At 39.7% G+C, this 22,197-nt stretch overlaps 1 protein-coding gene across 3 annotated transcripts in view; it reads left to right on the top strand.

The window, feature by feature from the left end:
• Window positions 1-22,197, top strand: part of LOC144824675 (uncharacterized) — a 1,660,589-nt gene that overhangs the window by 228,791 nt on the left and 1,409,601 nt on the right. For all 3 annotated transcript variants that reach the window (XM_078683712.1, XM_078683710.1, XM_078683711.1), the window contains exon 4: window positions 19,066-19,196. In XM_078683712.1, the coding sequence (XP_078539838.1) occupies window positions 19,066-19,196 (131 nt within the window). The remainder of the gene's footprint in view (window positions 1-19,065; window positions 19,197-22,197) is intronic.

Below are 22,197 nucleotides of genomic sequence, written 5' to 3' on the forward strand. Positions count from 1 at the left end.
TGCGGGTTGGTTCCACACCATCTATGGCGCCCTTGAGCCTACGTGAAAGGGTGGCACTATCAACTTCTAAATTTCCCTTCACTGTCGGTGATGGGTCAGGGTGGAGTAGGATGGCAACTAAATCATCTGCATTAATCTTGTTCCAGCTCTGCAGTACTTTCCACTCCGGCCGAGCGTTTGCCGCTCCCTTGGGAGGGGTGAGTCGGCCCTGGATTAGATGATGGTCTGACCAGGAGCAAGGGGAGATGACAATGGGGCTGGACAGTGGGTGAGACAACCAAACCAGATCAAGTGTGTGGCCCTTCTCATGCGTCCGACCCACCACCATTTGGCATAGTTCTAGAGAGGTGAGGACCTCTTCCAGCTGCTTTGCCTGGCTGTCTTTCGAGGTGTTCTCCCAGTGGAAATTAAAATCCCCCATCACCACCACTCCTTAATACCTAGAGCGTAGATCGTGAACTAATTCCAGGAAGGGTTCCATGAACCCAGGCAGCGTGCGTGGTGGACGGTAGACAATTAGTATTACAAAGCAGTTCATTGGGGAACAAAACTTAACCCCCAGCAAATCAGCACCCATAATGCTTTCTGCGCAGAGGGTTTCTGTCTTGAGTGAGCAGTTGTAGAGAATGGCAACCCCCCCCCCTTTTGAGCTACTAGATCTGTTGTGGTGGATAGCTGTGAAATTTGGTGGGAGCGCGGCTACCAGGTCCGGGGTTGAGGACTCTTCCAACCACGTTTTCCTTGATACCTAGAATGTTCAGGTTGTCCTCTTGGAGGAGCGTAAAGACCTCAAGGCTGTGCTTCTGTAATGAGCGGTTGTTGAGCATGGCAAAGCCACACCCTTGTGAACTCGCCGGCCTTGCCGGCCCAGGGGGATGTATGATGTAGTTTATACTCGTGGCGCTTGCTTGTGGTTTCAGCAGCCCTTCCCTCCTGAGCTTGCCTGTAAGTGTGTTATGCAGCGGTGGCCCTGCCTTGGCTTAAGGATAGGAGCTCCTGCATGAAGTATGTTTGGCGGGGACCAGGAGTCCTGGCCCCTGGGCCAGGCAGGGCGTGGATAGGCACAGACGGGTTTGCCTTAGGCGTGCCCGCTGCGCGCTTGCTCAGGCATTGATTATATGCCGGTGACTCCTCCACCCACCACTCAGCCCTGCTGTGCAGCGGCTGCCTGTTCTGAGCACTAGACCGTGACACTGCCAGGAAGTGCTGAAAGTGGAACTGAGGGGGCGCTGGGAGCGGGATGCGGGTCTTTCAGGTGCAAATACACAGATTTACAGGTGACAGTTTTAAAAAAGACTTTCAAAAGAACAGCATTAAAAATTAGCAGCGTTTCCTTAATTACAAGCCAAGCGTTGTTTTCAAGCAGCCCACTGTGAGTCTAGGTGATGCCCTCTAATCAGCGCGCTTGCTTCGGCAATGATTATATGCCCGTGACTAATCCCACCCACCACTCAGCCTGTTCTGAGCACTAGACCGTGACACTGCCAGGAAGTGCAGAAAGCGGAAGTGAGGGGGCGATGGGAGCGAGATGCCACAAATAACAAAAAAACAACATACCACTACACAACACACATAACATAAGAGCACAAAATAATGTTCATGACAGAACCCTAATGGGTTTGAAGGGCTTTTGTGAAATCCTAGGCAAAGTAGGAACATCCTTCTCACCCCTATGGTAACTGGTATTTGAATCACATCCAGACGAACATGGAGGGCCACATTCTCTATCAGCTTGGTCACATACCTCATCTCCCACTTTCACCACCCTGGAGAGTCCACTAATGACCACCAGCATCTCTGACAGCATTCCCAAAAATCTTCTCAGGTATTACAGGATCACCAAACATGTTTCTTCTTTTTGTACATGAATAGCTGATTTAATTAACACCAAATCCCCAAACTGTGCGACCATATTTTTCACTCCTTGCTTCTATTCTCTTCTTGTTCTGAGCATGACTCACATTATCACTGACCAACAGCATCAGATTTTCAACTTCAGACTCACTCTTCAACCATTTGGACATTCAAACCGGACAAAAAGTGGTATTTGCTTTTCTACCCCTCAACAGGTCAAATGGTAAAAGTTTGGTTGAAGATTGAGGACCAGTCCTATAAAACCACAACATACTTCTCACCGATTTAACAATATGCTGGTTCCCACTTTTTGCCCATTTAATGCATTCCCCAATGAGACAGTTCATTCTCTCAATGAGATTTCTGGTCTAGGGATGACATAAGGAGCTTCTGAGATGTTTATTACCACATGATTCTAGGAAATTCTGAAATTCTCTGCTAACAAATTGGGTACCATTGTCAGAAATTTAAATTTCAAGAAAGCCCTCCCTCAAAAAAAATCTTTCTGAGGAGCACCACAGAGCTTGCACCATGCTCTTTTGCAAATGTAAGCTCCAGCCCCTTGGAACAGTAATCCATCAGTTCAAGAAAGAATTTAGTACCTCCAGGGAGAGAATCATAGGGACCCATAACATCAATCCCTAATTTTACCCAAGGCCTTGACGGAACCTCATTGGATGTCAAAGGAGGGGTTGATAGTCTGAAACTTTTGTCTGCTGAAGAACGGGAAACAACCTTAACAACGCAGTCTAAACACAGCAATACATTTACATCGCTGCTTTTACAGCGCAAGTCGTTACCATGACTTGCACTGCAGGGCGCTCTAGACTAAGGAATAGCGTGAGTTACTATTCCAACACCTTCCCTACTGTACGTAGGCTGGAGTTGGAATAGTAAATCATAGTATTCCTAAGTCCAGCACCCTACAGCGCAAGTCGTTGTAACGACATGCGTTGTAAAACAGCGATTTAATTTACCGCGATCTAAATGATCGCTTTGTAACATCACTCATCCTGAAGAACATGCACCACAACCTTCCACCACCTCTTCAATGTCCGCATCAATCATGGGGCACCAGAAATAATTACAAATGCGCTGTTTGGTGAGAATTGTTAATTATGCCAAACCTCAGCTTATATGAAGGAACAAATTTGTCAGAGCTAAGTAACATCCCAACTTCCGTGGAAAGTTCCTCACAAACTTTAAAATACAGCTCAAGCATGAGCAATAATACTTTTTCCCTCATCCAACCATTTTTGACAAAATCTAGCTTTGTGACATCTGGTCCTCAGTTGGAGAAACTCTCCACTCTTCTTCAGAACACGCATCTAATTAGGTACCTTGATGGATGCTACCAAACAATCCTCAAAATCTTCATCCAGAAGTTCTGCCAAAACTACTTCATCCTCATCATAGCTTTTACTTGGGAATCAGGAAAAGAAAGTCGGCTATGACTTTCTAACCATGTGTGCAACATCAAACTGGAACTGTAATAGTTTAGTAGATAACCTCAAAATCCTTGGTGTACAACATTTACCTCCAACATCAAACTGGAACTGTAATAATTTAGTAGCTAACCTCAAAATCCTTGGTGTACAACATTTACCTCCACCACCATCCAAGATACATACCAGAGGTTTATGATCTGTTTGTAGACAGAACCACTTACCCCAGATATAGCAGTGGAACTTTTCAATTGCGATCAGCTCCTTCTCGATAACTGAGTATTGCAGCTCGGCATCACGCAGAACCCTTGAGGCAAATGCAATGGGACACTGTACTTTCTCCTTCTTTTGAGTGAGCACAGCCCCTAGCCTCACTTTAATGGCATCAACCGTGATGCAACACGGTAAAGAAGGATCGAACAGTTTGAGAACGTTACTCTCACTCAACTGAGACTTAATCTACTTGAAGGCGTTCGAACATGCAACATCCCACACAAATTTAGAACCTTTCCTGAGGAGACTACTGATGGGTGGGTAACAGCCATTACAACGCGGGGATTACAACGAAAGTCGTTACAACGACTTTTGCTGGAGGGCGCTGTGGATAGGGAATAGTTTAATTTTCTGTCCAACACCTTCCCTACTGTCAACGTGGGCTGGAGTTGGAATAGAAAATTAAACTATTCCATTATCCAGCGCCCTCCAGCGAAAGTCGTTGTAACGACTTTCGTTGTAACCCCCGCGTTGTAATGGCATGCGAGGTAAAAGCCCGCGTTGTATTGACATACAACCCTGATGGGTCTAATCTTGGATGCTTACTCTGGAATGAACCTTGAGTAAAATTCCCACAACCCTAACAAACCCTGAACTCCAACCATCCCCTATTCAAATAATTCCCATTTGGTACTTGGAACCTTTCATTATAGGCATTTGACCTAAGTCTCTTAGACAGAATACAAAACACTTTTTGTTAGAAATTTCTAAAGTTGCCCTGGCTGGACCGAAAGACTGTCTCAGATCAGTTAAACGCCACTTCAGGTGCTCTCAGACTCCCAGACTTTGAATTTTATTTCATTTCCAGCCAAAGCACAAATGATGTGCCTGATAACACTGGGTGTTGAACTACCCACTTGGCTGCACCTATAGCAAAGCTTAATGAGAATCTATAAAATTACTAACATTCTGTATGGTATCCATAAGATACCCGATAGATCATTTGTTCTGGTGCAGCGCAGCTCCAAAAATTCTTTATAAACCATCACCTTAACCTACAGAGCTATTCACCAATTTCTCACATATGGGCCCATCACTTCTACTATTCATTCATTCACACATTTATTTTGCTCCGAGGATTCAGTGAAGACCAAAGGAGAGCCGCGGTGCTATAGCGGAGTGCCTAAACTTAAAATGTATACATTATTTACACCTGCAGTTTTAATTCTAATACCATGGTTTTCTGAAAGAAAGATTTAAAACACCCCACTATTCTTTTTTTGATGGATCAGCTAGTAAAAGTTAACTAAAGGACAACAAGACCTGCTTAATTCTCCATTTATTTAATTTTTATTTAGAGATTTAATCTCCTAGCATGATCTCTACGTTTTACCTGAAAGAATAATTCAGTTATGCATCAATAATCCTGAAAGAAATATTAATTTTAAAACATTCATTTATTAGCATGACAGTTTAGAAAAATAAGTTGGAGACATATTACCCAGATGTAGAGATGCAGACATCAGTATAGAACAAAATAGTTCCCAAAGAAACACCTCTCTGTCTCTCTCGATATTCCCCTCTCATAGGACTTCGCACCCATTCAAAAGTTAAAGTTCAGAAAATGTCAATGTCCCTGCGCCATAGGAAAAATTGCGCAGACCGACAGCATCTTGGGGTGCAAAGATTAAGTTGAAAAGCAAGCTTTTTTCAAAGTCCCAAATGTCCTCTTTTATACACTTTTCCACTAAATTATCTATCTAAATTGGTAACTCTTATGTCCTAGAATGTACGTGATTAATCAATATAGAGTTGGATGAGCATCACCTCATCGCTTTACTGTTCACTTTATTCAGAGTCATCATTACAGTCGGAAAATAGTGGTTCTATTGTACAAATTTTACTTCCTTCGAAATGTCCTTTAAATTGTTATTCGGTGTCCCATTCCCACGAGTTAACTTGCTGACTTCAACAAACTTGGCATGTATTCCATGTAGCAGGCCATGCTGTCCTTGACCCATACTGCTAAGGCACAGGCCGCTCGAGCTTTCAGCTGGTGCATGCTTACTTAGACCGCCACCTCGGAACCTGAGTCAGCTTCCATTTTGTTTCGGACACACAGGCCTCACTTTAGGAACTATTACAGAAACAAACACAAATAAACGTACATTTATGAAATAAAGACTTTCTGTTTACCTCCCCCTTCTAATAATCTCCCAATTAGTATTTACCTAGCTTTAAGCAACACATATGCATGATTTTAACTTAGCAATCTTCATGATTTATGCCACAAATAAACAGACAAAAAGCACCTTCATGCAATTTTCTATTAGATTTTAACAAATGCATACCTTTTCTGACACAATATTCGACGAATTAGTAAATTATGCTTGGCAATTTCATGCAAATTAATATCCCACGTGTGTTTGTCTGTGTGCATTCTATTCTATGTTGGTTCATTTCAAAACCACACGTTTAGTACATATTATTGTTATTGAAAGTTAGTTTCGCAAGGGGTATACAAAACTTTTTGTTTCCACCTTGCTCCATGAACTTCCCCCTTTGGTGATTTTATCACCAAATATCTCCCAAAATTTAGAAAATGTAATCTTAACATGTTTCAAATTCTTTTAATTAGTACGTGTTACATTTATGTTTCTTCTAACTTCTTTCTATCTTGATAAAACTTTTGTTCTATCCAAAATCACCTTTTTCCATTTCCCTGTCTTGTTTTTCTTTCTTTTTCTTCAATTACCTTTTGACATTTCTTCTCTGCCTACATTGACAACTTAATCTCAAAATTAAGATCCCTAATATTATTACAGTTACTGGTATTAGTATTTTCCCAATAATAGATCTACTTATTTCCTAAAACCAATTTTTAACTGCTGTTAAACTTCTACCAAGTTTCTCTAGCACACCTTCACCTTCAAGTGGTTCTATTTCTTTATGCAATTGTGTAATATTTGTAATATATCTCCCAATGTTCTGACTTTTATCAGGAATGTAGGTACAACAATGTTGCACCTTTAAAATTACACAGACTCCTCCTTCTTTTTCTAAAATTATATCTTAAGCAAGTCGATTTTGCATTACCATACTTCTCATAGCAAATATTTCAGTGTTAACCATTAAAAATCCTCCAGCTATTTCTGTTGACAATCTGTCTACTATTGTTGACAATTTTCTAATTCGGTTTGCATCAAATGAGGTGCCTACTGCTGGTATTAGTGCACCAAAAACATCACCTACTATTTCAATTGCACTTTCTCTTCTTCCACGACTTAGGGGTTAACCTATTTCATGAATCCCATTCATTCCTCTATCAACAGAAAACATTTTTAGAAAAGACCAAGCCAATGTAGCATGACCCGTACCAGTGATCTGGTAACCTATAATAAGCTTTGTTCCCACACAAAAAGTAAAAACTGGGTCATTTCCACCTTTAAATACCCATCCCCCTTTGATAATATAAGTATCTTCACATTGACTTGCACCCATAAAATAATTATCATACTCAGTGTTATCTCTCTGAATACATAATTTCCCTAACCATGTTGTATCTATATTTATAGCCACATTTACATTATGTCCTTCAATATTATCATCTGAAAATGCCCATTTGGTATATTTAGTCTGTTTCACTTTCTCTCGTCTCTTATATTGTTGTCTCCTTTCCTCAACAATATTCAGAAAAACTTTCTCTTCATTTCTCATTTTATAAGTCAAATTATATTTAAAGGCATAATCATGTGTCAATTCTTGTGTTTCTAAGAGATACTCTCCAAAACCTTTAGCAGGATTAATTTGATTTAGTTATGCAACAATTGTCAATTTCACAAATACATCATCTGAGTCAGAATAATAGTATTCTAATGTTCCAGTTCTATAAAATAAACTTGTTATTACACTACAGGTTACTCCATATGTTAACGGTAAATGGTGATATGTCTTACCCTCTGAAACAGATGCTGGCAACTTTACACAGACATAGCAATCGCTGGCATCCATTGTCCTCACATATTCAGACAATAGTCTTGAAAAAGTATTTTTCGAAAAATTACTGAGCGGCTTATCTTGATGAATTTCAGGTCTATATACATGTCATCTTTCATTTTTCAAATCATCATTTCTATTTTTCAAACTTTCATTTGCTTTCAGTTTTTCAAAATCAGGTTTAAATGGAATGATAATAGCAAGAATTAACCATATTAACATTAATATTCCAGTACAAATTAACCACATTCTACACCATTTTCTAAAAATGGAACATTTAGATTTAGTCACTTCATTAGTAGCCATAGTCACTTCATTAGTAGCCATTTTTTACACAGCATTTTTCACAATCTTTTTACCCTCAATTGTCTCTTTTTCACCTTGTTTCCTCTTCTAATGTTCCCTTCAAGTTCAATTACAGCTTCTGTTTGGATATATATATATATATATATATATATATCCCTTTCTTTTCACTGTTACACTTGGAAATCCTTTTCCTTTCTTTGTGTTACAGTTTACTCACTTTCTTTTTCAACACCTTGGCTACGCAAGTTCTCTTGGCTGCTGTTTACTTCTCTTATTGGAGGCTGCACCATGTAGGTCCACTCAGGTGATTTGTATTTTGATTTGGTCTCACTATTTTTGGCCTTTGCACAACCTCTATATTCTTTCCCAACAACTCATTTTGACTGGTTATTTCATTTACTCGATCCTCTTGTACCATTGCTTTAACCAGTTTGATTTTCAGTCCATCAATTTCTTTAGGCCAATTATCTCCTTTTCTCACTCTTTTTATTTCAGGTTCAGTAGTGTTTCGCTCCACTCTCCAAGTTTGTTTTCTTGAACTTCTCCTCAATTGAGTTTCATCATCACTGTCATCTGTCTCTGTTTCAGATCTTTCTATAGTTTTATTTATAATGAATTTGTCAGAATCTGATTCTTTTTCAGAGTTCAAATTCTCTCTGGTTAGTTCTTTCACTCTGTTAGAAACTTCTCTATAGCTGGTACTTGGAAGCTCATCCTCATCGTGAGTTATTTCCTTTTCACCAGTTTCGAGGATCCGGTTCCTGCTTTCAGAGCTTTCTGACTGTCCTACAGTATTTTACGAATCACCAGTTTTATTTTCACTTAACCCAGTGTCCTTACTGGTATCAATTTCTACCAAATCTCGACTTACAGGTTGATCTTCAATATTTGGTATTTCAACAACTTCATTTGCTCGTTCTGATGCAGAGCTTGTATCTGATATATCCAGATATCAACAAACAGGTCAAGCTTCAGTAACTGAATCCGTTTCTGGTTCACCCTCAGTGTCTGAATCAGTCATCTCCTCCTGCAAATGTTCAAGCTCTGGCACACGAATAGTGTGACTGGCATGCACCCACCTCTTGACTCCAGCACATTTAACTGCAGTGGTACTAACCAGAATAACTTGTCGAGGTTTTTGCCAGCGAGGCACTAGACAATTTCTTCTCCTGTGAACCTTTATCCGAACCCAATCTCCAGGGACTAGATCATGAGCTGGATGTTTCTCTTTCATTTGTGACTCAGTTCCCACCTGATGGAACACAGAAGTTACTGCGTCGGACAGATTTTTGCAGTAATCCAGTATGATATCATCATTTATGCTCAACAGTTTATCAACTGGTACAAATGCTTGTCCCATTACTCTTCCCATCAAAATCTCATGGGGACTTAATCCTGTTCTTTTGTCAGGAGTACTTCTCAGGGTCATTAGAACAAGTGGCAGTGCATCGGGCCATTTTAGTCCTGTGGCCAAACACATTTTTGCAATTCTGTTTTTTATTGTTCCATTTACTTGTTCAACCACCCCTGAAGCTTCTGGCCTGTAGGCACAATGCAACTTTTGATGAATGCCGAGTGCTTCACAAATCATTTGCAGTAATGTGTTGTGAAAATGAGTTCCACGATCTGTTTCAATAGTTAGTGGGAAACCGTAGCGTGGTATTATCTCACGTAACAGGAATTTGGCAACAGTCACTCCATCATTTCTCCTAGTGGGGAATGCTTCATCCCATCGTGAGAATAAACAAACGATCACAAGTACATACCTAAGTCTGTTACATGATGGTAGCTCAATGAAATCTAACTGCATTCTTGTGAATGGACTTCCCTCCCGTCCTATGGTTCCCAAACTCACAACAGTTTTTCTTCTTGGGTTCAGTTGTTGACACACAAGGCATCTCTGACAAAGGCTTTCAGCAATCATCCTAATCTTAAGATTGTACCATGTCTGTCTAAACATTCGAATCATGGTGTCTCTTCCAATATGGGCTTGACCATGATACATTTGGGCCATATTTGAGATCATGTTATCTGGCATTACTGGTCTTTCATCTTTGGAAACCCAGATTTCATCCTCTTCTCTTTATCTACATCCTGCCTTTAACCACTTATCTTTTTCTTCTTCACTAGCTTCTTCCTGCATTTGTTTTACCTTCTGCCATGTCTCCACTACTTTTGTTAGCATCAAAAGACTTGAAACATGTTCAGTTCGCCTATCCCGATTAATAGATGCAAGATTTTTAGCACAGTATTTTGCAATTGAATCCACATATTTATTACCACGAGTGATATAATCATCTCCTTTTTTATGAGCTGCACATTTTACAGCGCTATCTTATCTGGCAATTGAATGGCATCAATTAACATTTTCACAAATTCAGCATTTCTAACGGGGGATCCTGCCGAAGTCACATAACCTCTTTGGGACCACAGTTGACCATAATCATGGACAACCCCAAATCCATATTGACTGTCAATCACTATGGTGATCCTTATTTCTCTTCTGAAATCACATGCTCAAATCAAAGCAACCAATTCTGCAATTTGAGCTGAACGGAATTCTTTCAGACAAGATGCTTCCAAGACATATGCTACTGTACAAACAGCATACGCAGCGCTCAGTACACCCTCATCTGTCCTCAGACATGATCCATCAACAAACATCACGTAATCAGATTCAGGTAAAGGTACATCTTAATATCAGGCCTTGGTTTAGTGCAGTATTCTAGGACATCCAGACATTTGTGATCCACTTCATCTTTTACTGCCACATTCATGACATCAGGTAATAATGTAGATGGATTCACATTTGCACATCTTGAAATTGTAACGTTGTCTGCACCTTAGAATCGTTTTCTCACATTTTGTAATTCTATTATTAGTAAGGTATTGTGTCTTGGTTCTAGTGAGGAGAATCTCCACCGAATGAGGCACATACACTCTCAACGGAAATCCCATCACTATACCTTCACTTTGTTCAATACTCCTACTTATAGCAGCTACTGCTTTTAAGCATCCCGGCGACGCCCTTGCAACGGGATCTAAAGCATCAGAAAAGTATGCAATTGGCTTTCTCAGTTTTCAATGCCTCTGTATTGAAACTGACAATGCACATCCTTCCCTCTCACTGCAGTATAGTTTAAACTCTTTTTCATAATCTGGCAATCCTAAAGCTGGTGCTTCACATAGACTTGTTTTAGCTGCTCAAAAGCTTCCAGTTCTGCCTGGTTCAGAGTCATTGGGTCTTTTACATCTGCTTTTATCAATCTCTGTAAAGGTGTAGCTGTTAGTGAAAATCCACTAATCCATTGTCGACAGTATCCAACCATCCCAAGAAACATTCTCACCTGTCTGTGTGTTTTTGGAGGTTTCATTCCTTGTATCATTTTTATTCTTTCTAAAGTAACTTGTCTGGTTCCCTTAGCAATCTTGTGGCCCAAATATTGTACTTCTTTCTTACAAAATTGTCACTTTGATGGTGACACTTTATGTCCTTCATCTGCCAAATGATTTAACAATGTAACAGTGTCTGAAACACATGCATCTTTTGTTTATGACACCAGTAACAAATCATCAATGTACTCTAGAACTGATTCTCCAGGTAGACTTATATTTTCTAATGATTTCTTTAACAGTTGATTAAAGATTGAGAGACTTTCAGTATACCCCTGAGGAATTCAGCACCATGCCAAAATACGGTCTTTGAATTGGAACACAAATATTGGTTGGCTTTCAGGGTGTAATGAAACCGTGAAGAGCGCATTACATAGATCAATGACTGTATACCATTCTGCATCATTTGGTATTTGATATAGAATTACTGCTGGCTTTGGCACAATTGGACAACATGGAACAACTATCCTATTTACCTTTCTCAGGTCCTGCACTATCCTGAACGTACCGTTAGTCTTTTTCAATCCCGTTATTGGTGAATTACAAGGACTGCTTTCTATTTCTCTCAAAATCCCTTGCTCAATCATTTTTTCTATTACTGGTGTTATTCCTTCAATTGTTTCAGCTGTACGTTTGTACTGAGGAATATTTGGATAGCTTATTCCTTCTTTCACAGAAACTTTCACAGGATCTATGTTTTTCATCAAACCAATATCTTCTCCTGTGAAATCCCACACTTGCTCATTGACTACTTCTTTCAATTCATCAGGTATTTTCTCTCGATCAAACACAGGAAACATACTATTCTTTTCTGCTTCAATTAGTATCAGTGTCATTTTATATAAACTATCCTCGTCTGGAGTTTGAAGCTCAATGCGATCTGGTGAGCAATAAATGGCACAGTACATTTTACACAGTATGTCCCTTCCAAGAAGATTTACAGGACTACTGTCACACACTACAAATCGATGCATATCTCTATTTCAATTGGTTTTGTTAAGGACGTTTTAATCTGCTGATTAGCTATACCTACAACTTGAATATGTTCACCCGAGAGAGGAAGATTTTGAAATTCCACTGATCTAACAGTAGGACGGGTAGCACCTGTGTCCACTAGGAAAGTCACATGTACATCATTCACCTTCCCATTCACATATGGACCAGACTGATTTATCTTTAGAGTAGCGCTTAGCACGCACTCTTCTCCCTCTCTCAGGCACCGTCAGAAAGTGTCATCCGACTCGCTTCCGTCTTCTTTCAGCCAATATTGAGGACTCACATGCACTCTGTTATTTCTTGTTACCTGATCACCTGCGCAGAATCCTGTCTCTGTACTGTATCTCTCTGTAGGTTTAAATTGTGAGGAAGTGGACGTTATTGCACCTGACACTGTGGATTAACTACCTGTTGGTGTAGCAATGGTTGTTGAATTATCTCATTCTGCACCTGCGGATTCAATTATGTATTTTCAGGATTAACTTTGGGTGGATACTTAGACTCTTTCCTCCAATGTCCCATCCTACTGCAATTATGACATGGATATTTCTTCTTTAGTTCTTCTATATTTCCAGTTACTTTTGGCTTACTAAAATTCCCTTTTACTTTACCTTGCTTTCTCCTTAAGTTTCTTTTGTTTTACTTCAATTTCATCACTACAGTATTTTGCATGTCTCAGAACTTCATCTACAGAACACGACTGCCATCCCATTCAATTATGCTTAATCATATCCCCTATTTCTGGTCTCAATCCAAACACAAAGCGATATACAAAGTGACTCATATCCTTTTCATTCAATTCCTCATATCCACTGTACTGTTTAAACACCAATAACAGTCTTTCATAAAATGCGTGAACTGACTCTTTGGCTTCTTGTATTGTCCTGTCTATTTTTACCCAATCTGTTTCTTTTGGTGGAATTTTATTTTGTCAGAAACACTATCACTTGCTCATATTTTCGCATTACTTCATGTCCAGGTGCACCTGTCACTTTATCCCGTGGATATTCAGCTTTTGGCCAATCCACCGTAATCTTACACTCTGACCATAGATCTGCTGGTACTACTATGTTGAAAAACCCGTCTAAGACTTCCCACAAAACTTTTGAAACTTTCACAAATCGATCTACTTGCCTATTCCACTCTACTGGCTTCTCTCTCAATCTGGGAAAGTCATTTGTGAATGATAAAATGTCTTGTCTACTCCAAGGTACATGCACATATCCTCCTCCAGGTATTTCTCTCATAGGAAATTCTTTTACCACTTCTTCCTTTTCTCTTACTGGAAAAGCTAATGTGGATTTGTCACTGTTTTCCTCTCTTTTCTTTGTCCAAATCATTTTCCACTTATCCATGTCTCCCCATGTTCTCAATAACACAATTAATTCTTTTATTTGAATAATTCTCCCTGCTGTATTCATGTTTTCGATATCCTTGTCAGTAAAATCCAATCTATAAGGTTTCTGCGATATTTTGTATTTTGTAACATCCACATCCATTTCACTCGCTAAACTTTCAAACCTATCATGCATGCTTTTGGTTTTCCACGTAATGCTCTTACACATGAATATGATCTGATCATCCTGATAATTTTTCAATATCTCTGTACCAATTGTTCCAATTATTAGTTCCTCCATATCAATTTTTAGCCTTGCTACATCTAACAATTTTGGTTCTGTTTCTTTCAGTTTTAAGGTTTTGATCCAATCACTTAATTCCTGCTCGGTTGGCCCAACTGGAGTTTGCGTTAAATCTATTTTCTCTACACTTTTCTCAGAAATTATAGAACCTGGCTCCGCTCCTGTTGGAAATTTATACAGGAGACTCTGATTAAAAGTCAAATCTGGCAGTGTCATTTGATTAGTATGTTTAATTGTTGACAAATCGGCATAAACCTTTTCTTTTACTTTTTGTAAACTCTGATTTAAAGGAATAATTAGAGATGGTTCTTTTATTTTCTGGTTTTCAAACACTGGGATTACAGGACCTATCATTACTGGACCAGTTACGGCTTCTATATTTTTAGTAAGCTCCTGTATCTTTTCAGATAATTCATTTGTTGAACGTATATATTCAGAAATACTCTGTTGTGCTTCAACTTCTTGTTCTACTCCATTTCCAATTCTCTCCATTTCATTCCCTTGTTTAGGCGTCTCAGTATATCTGGTTCCTATTAATTGAATATCTGAATCATACCTCATTTCTACTCTCTCCAGGACATCTCTGAAGTTTATAAATCGTTTTGGAGTTTCTGCTAGTCTATACTCTAATTGTGGAGCACTTGGAGTTGTACCCATAGAGTTTGCTTGGTATGGCGGTGGTCTCCTATTTAGGATCTCCTCCAGCACAGCATCCTCAGACCCACAATCCTCATAACTCATTTTTCCTGTTTCTATATTATTCCTCTTTTCTGTACATTTTCGCCATTTTTCCACATCAACTAATCTAACTGGATACATTCCATCACACATGTTAGCATTTCTCCACCTTCGCATTCTAGTCTCATGTGCCTCTTTCCAAAATCCACAACCTCTATTTCTTGGTCCCATGAAATCTCCAAAACTTTCTTGCTCTAAATCATGCATTTCATCTTCCCACTCAGCTAAAGCTTCAAACTGAGTTGGTCTAGGTCTTGGTTCAAGCTTCATCATCTTTTCTCCCAGATTCCTCAGAACTGCAAAACTGAAAGATCCTACTTCTGGGAATACCAATGCACCATCATTTCTGGTATACCTGCCCAATGTTCTAACCATATACATGTATAGGAGCCATATTTTGTCATCATGTGTGATGCAGGCGTTTTCAGCGGAGGAATTCTTTTTCCCTCTCTAGTTTCAATTACTTTATCCTTTTTAAACACTTTTTTCAATTTTTGAAACCATGAAGATTTCTCTTTCTCCATTCCGTAATAAAATTCCATTTTGCTATTAATCTCCTGTCTTTTCAAAAGATCGCACACACTTCCGTAAACTGCTTCGTACTCACTATCGCAGCAATTAGAACAGGATACGTTTCATTAGTGCTCAACAAATTAATTCGCTGCTTTCGCTGATGCACCCATCAGCCCTTACTCTGTCTTGGTCACGCGGACCAATTCCAGCGCGACACTTTTGACGTCAGCCCTGCTCCGGCTTCTGCAGCTTCGCCTGACCCCTCCTTCACAAAATTTATCGGCACACTGTATTTACACTTTTTATACAGCAAATTCAGTTAGTAACTACATAAAACAACTCCATTGGTCTGTTTCGCTAAAACCAAAAGGATAGTTCTTTAATCACACAAGAATTCTGTATTTCCAGTAGACAGCGCTTACCTCTTCTCTACCACAGAATTTTACTTTTGCTGATAAAGCAGCACTTCCCTCCACCTTACCCTTCTCTCAAGCTTAGGTTAAACTTTATTACTCTCCCCAAGTAGAGTTTTAAGACAGAATACGCAATGATCCCTGTACTCGGACCCAAGATTTCACAAGTTGCCCTCGCTATACATACACCACTTTTACACGTAAAGGTCCCTAACTTGTAACATACGACGATGTCACCACTTTGAAACAGACTATGTGATGTGCAACTTCACTTGCCACACTTCCTCTGCCTGCAGACAGAGTGACCAGCTTCCCACACTTTCCGGAAGCCTTTTCCAGACTACATATAACGTAATACGAACTCAACAGATGTTAGTTCAAAAGTTCTGTACATCAAAATTCTATATATTCTACTCTACACATCATATATCCTAGTCAACCTATAGCAACCGATGCTCTGTTACCAAGAATTACTGGTGCAGCGGGCCTCAAAAAATTATTCATAAACCATCACCTTAACCCACAGAGCTATTCACCAATTTCTCACAAATGGGCCCATCACTTCTACTATTAATTCATTCACACATTTATTCTGCTCCGAGGATTCAGTGTAGACCAAAGGAGAGCTGCGGTGCTATAGCATAGTTCCTAAACTTCAAATTTATACATTATTTACACCTGCAGTTTTAATTCTAATACCATGGTTTTCTGAAAGAAAGATTTAAAACACCCCACTATTCATTTTTCGATGGATCAGCTAGTAAAAGTTAACTAAAGGACAACAAGACCTGCTTAAATCTCCGTTTATTTAATTTTTATTTAGAGATTTAATCTCCTAGCATGATCTCTATGTTTTACTTGAAAGAATAATTCATTTATGCATCAATAATCCTGAAAGAAAGATTACATTTAAAACATTCATTTATTAGCATGACAGTTTAGAAAAATAAGTGGGAGACATATTATCCGGATGTAGAGACGCAGACATCAGCATAGAACAAAATAGTTCCCAAAGAAACACCTCTCTGTCTCTCTCGATATTCCCCTCTCATAGGACTTCGCACCCATTCAAAAGTTAAAGTTCAGAAAAATGTCAAGTCCCTGCGCCACAGGAAAAATTGCGCAGACCGACAGCATCTTGGGGTGCAAAGATTAAGTCGAAAAGCAAGCTTTTTTCAAAGTCCCAAATGTCCTCTTTTATACCCTTTTTCACTAACTTATCTATCTAAATTTGTAACTCTTATGTCCTAGAATGTCCGTGATTGGTCAATTTAGAGTTGGATGAGCATCACCTCATTGCTTTACGGTTCAATTTATTCAGAGTCATCATTACGGTCGGAAAATAGTGGTGCTATTGTTAAAATTTTATTTCCTTCGAAGTGTCCTTTAAATTGTTATTCGGTGTCCCATTCCCACAAGTTAACTTGCTGACTTTAACAAACTTGGCATGTATTCCATGTAGCAGGCCACGCTGTCCTTGACCCATACTGCTCAGGCATAGGCCCCTCGCGCTTTCAGTTGCCGCATGCGTACTTAGACCGCCACCTCGGAACCTCAGTCAGCTTCCATTTTGTTTTGGACACACAGGCCTCAATTTAGGAACTATTACAGAAACAAACACAAATAAGCGTAAATTTATGAAATAAAGCATTTCTGTTTACCTCCCCTTTTCTAATAATCTCCCAATTAGTATTTACCTAGCTTTAAGCAACACATATGCGTGATTTTAGCTTACCAATCTTCATGATTTATGCCACAAATAAACAGACAAAAAGCACATTCATGCAATTTTCAATTAGATTTTAACAAATGTGTACCTTTTATGACACAATATACGACAAATTAGTAAATTATGTTTGGCAATTTCATGCAAATTAATATCCCACGTGTATTTGTGTGTGTACATTCTATTCTATGTTGGTCAATTTCAAAACCATACGTTTAGTACGTATTATTGTTATGGAAAGTTAGTTTCACAAGGGGTATACAAACATGTTTGTTTACACCTTGCTCCATCAGTTCCAATCATCCATGCAATGTTGTCTGTTTTGGCTCTTGCCAAATGCAGATCAGTACATTAAGGTCCCAGTAACAGCATTCTATGTTCTGGAAATGGTCACATTTATTGTCAACTGTAGATCGAAATAAATATTGTGACTATCAAGTAATCCTCACAGAGGGAATGAAATTCTTTGATGACCTGTACTCCAAATTATCTTTGAAACTGCCCCAAAAATTGCATCATTTTCAACTGATTCAATGCCTGAAGACCTTGGACCTCCTCCTTATAGTCTCAGCCCTAACTGGGTTCATCATCGAGACGTTCTATCTGGCTGATACATACTGTACATTATTATCTGAACTTTACACTGTCAGAACACAAGACCAGTCTACAATGGCAGGAACAGCTCTCGTGATTTAGAGGAGAAGTATTGGTCTTCTGTGTTACTGACTATAGCATTTCAGGTTCACGGAACTGCATAACTTTCCCCCCTAAAAGCCTAGACCTCTGTAAGGAACACCTTAGGAGAAGCAAGTGTTTGGGAATGGGGAACCCATCTGCTTACCTCTTGAAAGTTTCCCACTGCCCCCTTGAGCTAGTTTTGCACATCAAACACCTACTATCCTATCACCATATAAATGTATATATAAATGTATACAATATTCTGTCAGCCTTCCGGGAAACAGCTGTGAGGTGTGCTTAAGGCACCATCTACCCATAGCAAGATGGCTTGACCCACTTAATACTTCATCATCTGCTGCTCATCCTCTGTAAGGAAGATGACAGAATGTATTCAAGGTCTCTTAACTGCCAAACTCAGAAAGCCTAGTTTATCAAAAATGTATATTCCTATAGGATGCAGTTTGTAAAAGAGAAATGTTATATACCTTTAATAATAGTTTTGCCAATGAATATCTGGTTTAGAGTCAGATGAGAAGTACTTTGCTTCACCACAGCGTAGAAGATTATTTCATTAATGTTGAAACAATGGAAGCAAGAGTCCTGGCAAATGAATAGGCCGTATATAGTGCCAAGAATGGAATGGAAGCAGATTTATAAAGCGCATGGTTACCCGGAGGCATCCCAGCGCTATAGAACCAAAGGTACATGAACATAGTGTGTTGTCATTTGATGCCACAAGAGGGTCACGTTAAAAGCTGGTCCGTTTTGAAGAACACTATTTTCTTTCTAAAATATTAGAACCTTCTAAATCCAACCTCTAAATGGAGTGATAACCCAAAGCTACAGATAGGTAAGCTTTTCTTTTTTACTTTATTTTGTTAACGTTAACCCATGTTCCCTTCACACTGTGCAATGTGTTTTAATGGGTTTCCAGCACTTCAACTTTGAGTATCCTGGCCTGTTGTGATTTTATGGGCCAATGTTTGTTTTTATTGTGTTTGATAGGAACACTTTGCAGGGGCAACTAAGGGCCTGATCTCTATTAGGCCTTCTGTATTAGGCAGATCCATTATTTGAGAGCCTGCTTTGAGTGATCCTTTGGAGGTACTGATTATTGCTTCTTAATGCAATCCTCTCTTTTTTGTACTCTTAAGGATCTGCTCCGGCTTCTGGATATGGGATATTTCACAGCACCCCTGCATTTCACGTTCTGTATGAAGAGCGGCATCTACAACGTTAAAGTCATTGCCAAGTGCCTTGACCTTCTTGACAGCAGATCTCTCAGGTATGTTCAACATCAGGACTAAACAACATTTATGCGGCCTTTTTAGAGAACCCTGTGCTCCCAGCCCAGTCCCCATTTGAGAAAACTTTACTGGTCCATAGACGTAATTTACAAAAGATTAAAGAACAGTCACCAAAAGACAATGATCCTCCGGCTCTAATGGCAGGGCAGGCTAAACCACAAAGACTCTAAAATGCATTTTAAAGTTTGTGATGTCTTCAAATTATGATACTCTAGTATAAGCAGTGGGGATGAGTGATTAGTCCTGGTAGCTCTACTTAACTCTCCATCATGAGGTGATCTACAGATGTCCTGTCTGGCTTCGCCCCCTTTATCCCTCAGCATTCATATAAAGTGCTGTGCCTCAAACATCCTTCATTGGCACTCTACTGGTTCCCACTTCAAAGTTATCTATTGCCCATCTCAAGCACATTACCTTCAAGTTTCCCTTTGGACCTGCCAAGTCTACATCCAGGTCTTTGGCCCCAGACTTCTAACCTCTATATCGCCAGCTTCTTCACTCAAGGGCACTTTCCTTCATAGCCACCTTGCCTCAGAACCCAATTAAAGACCCTCTAGAACATCCCACCTCAAAATCAACCACTGTCACAAATGTCCCCGTTTACAGCTCTCTGGCTAAAGGACTTCCAAGAACCACATAATGATGCTTTCCTTAAATGTTGCCCATATGTCCTCCTTCGATTAAGGGCCCTTACCTAAATTCACAAAATAATCTAAATAGTGCTGACTAGTACATTTGGCACTGATTCATTTATGGACAGGAACGCGATTTTGCTCTCCAGTATTGCTTCCTAAACCTGTCCTCCTTCAACGAGACTCAGACGTCATCAGTAGAGATTCAATAAGTTCACTAAAGTTGTCTGTGAAGCTCATTCTTTCTTTTAATGTAATACTTAATTTGGTAAGTAAGAATGTGATGGAAAATAATTATTCACAATCGTGGACAAATCTCCATTTGTTCCCTAAGTTTTTTTAAATTGTTGTCCGACCTTCTTATCTTCCTGTGTGTATGTGGCCTGAGCCCTTGATCGAGTCACACCCGTCCAGTGATGAGGTATATTGACGTACATCTAGTGTTTATTTGTGCAGGGGGTTGCAAATGGTGGGTCCAGAACTCATTTGTGGGGACTGCGATATATGTTTCATCATTGGACTGTTGCACAGAGGAAGAGCAGGAAAATGTCAAAAAAGAGAGAAAGGAGGAGGAAGCGATAAATAGGACAACAATGACAAAGGGGTTATGCAGGGATGAAAAATAACTTGCAAGAGTGAGACAAAAGAGGAAGAGGAGCTTTGTGGAATCCATACCAGCCAGTTCTGCTATTTGGCAAACCTGGCATTAAGCAGTGTTGGGGGGGGGGGGGGCACCTCAGAACAACTTTGGGCTCCTGCATTTATTTATTTTTTTAACTTAGCACTGCACACAACTCGTAATGCAATGGATAGTATCTCTTGGCCACACCCCTGCTCCTTGCCATTGGCATTGGACAATCACACTGAGGAGCAAATAAAATCCTTCTGCATATGAAGCGTAGCATCCTACTTGCAGCGCCTCTTATCATTTGCCACTGTTTAGTACTGTGGTGAAGTACCAATTGGTTATGAACCTAAATACCATGCTAAGGAATACATCCTTTCTCTTTTGAGCTGATTAGGCTCTGAGTCAAAAACAGGGTTAGCTGATTTACTCTCAGGCAGGGGGTTACCTGGCAGTTAACAGCAACTATCCGCATATTTAAAGCCATCGGGGACCTTGACACTGGTCACCTCATCATCTTGGTGTAATTTCACTTGGTTACTTTAATACTTATTCAATGGGTTTCTCTTTCTCTTCGTGCAGAACTTTTTCTGCCTGTGAGGCTTTATAGCCTATATGCCACTGATCTGATCTCTAGTTTCAGGGAAATGAGCACCCGACCTAACGATGATTAAAGTTATCTGCAGTCTTTTGACTGTAACTCTAGGATGAAACAGCTGCTCTTCTCAGCCCGGCTGCACTCCTGTCTCTAACCGCCTGCTCCAGCTTTTACCTGCCAACCACCACCTGACAGCCTTCAACTGCCTAACACACACTGTCCGTAATTCCATCCAGCTAGGTCACAGCAACCAGTCTGAACATTTCCAATCCTATTATTGCACCTGTGGTGTAGATCCGGTCAGCCCAGCTTGTATAACCTTTCTAATGAAGCATATGGCCATGCAGCAAGACAAGTATGTACAATGGACTTGTGCAACAAAACATTGACCAATCAAGATCTTTAATTCAGTGATACATGTGTTGACACGGTCTAACTCATCCATACAGCTACCCTGCAGCACAAAGGCAGGCGAGCTATAGTTGTAGATCTAACCTCATGGGTCTTAAGGCCACAGGATCCTATTTGCATTCTGACTATCAGGATGTCCAGTTTAAGCAAAAAATGAACCAAAACAAGGTGCCACAGTAAACTCTGTTCCGTTAATAAGCAGATTGTAAATATTTGGGGTTCTTGAAAAACAAGTATACAGTTTTATGGTTATCTGGAAGAGGCCTTGTTTAATTTCCAAAACATAGGATTTTATTTAGTTTTTCCCAATACTAATAGAAATTGTGACTTAAGGTTCCAGGTTCTCTACTGTGTGCACCACCTGTGGTAGTTGATTACCATTTGTGTCATTGGGTTGATGCATTATGTTATGTTATGTTATGTTATGTTACGTTGTTTTTATATAGCGTACGGCTACTCGAACTGGAGTGTCCCGACGCTTTTTTTCCACCAACGGCTGTTAAAAAGGTAACACAACACAGTAAAAACAGTAAACCACACAAAAAAATAAAAGAACCATTTAATAAAGAAACAGACTAAGAGTTAAAAAGCCACGTCTTCAGGCTCCTCCTGAACTGAAGCAGATTGGGAACGCTACGTAAAGAAAGCGGAAGCAAATTCCACGCCTGGGGAGCTCGACAGCTGAAGGATCTCCCTCCAGCACGAGCCTTCCT

Source organism: Lissotriton helveticus, chromosome 3_1 (genome assembly GCF_964261635.1).
Source record: "Lissotriton helveticus chromosome 3_1, aLisHel1.1, whole genome shotgun sequence".
Classification (NCBI taxonomy): Eukaryota; Metazoa; Chordata; class Amphibia; order Caudata; family Salamandridae; genus Lissotriton; species Lissotriton helveticus.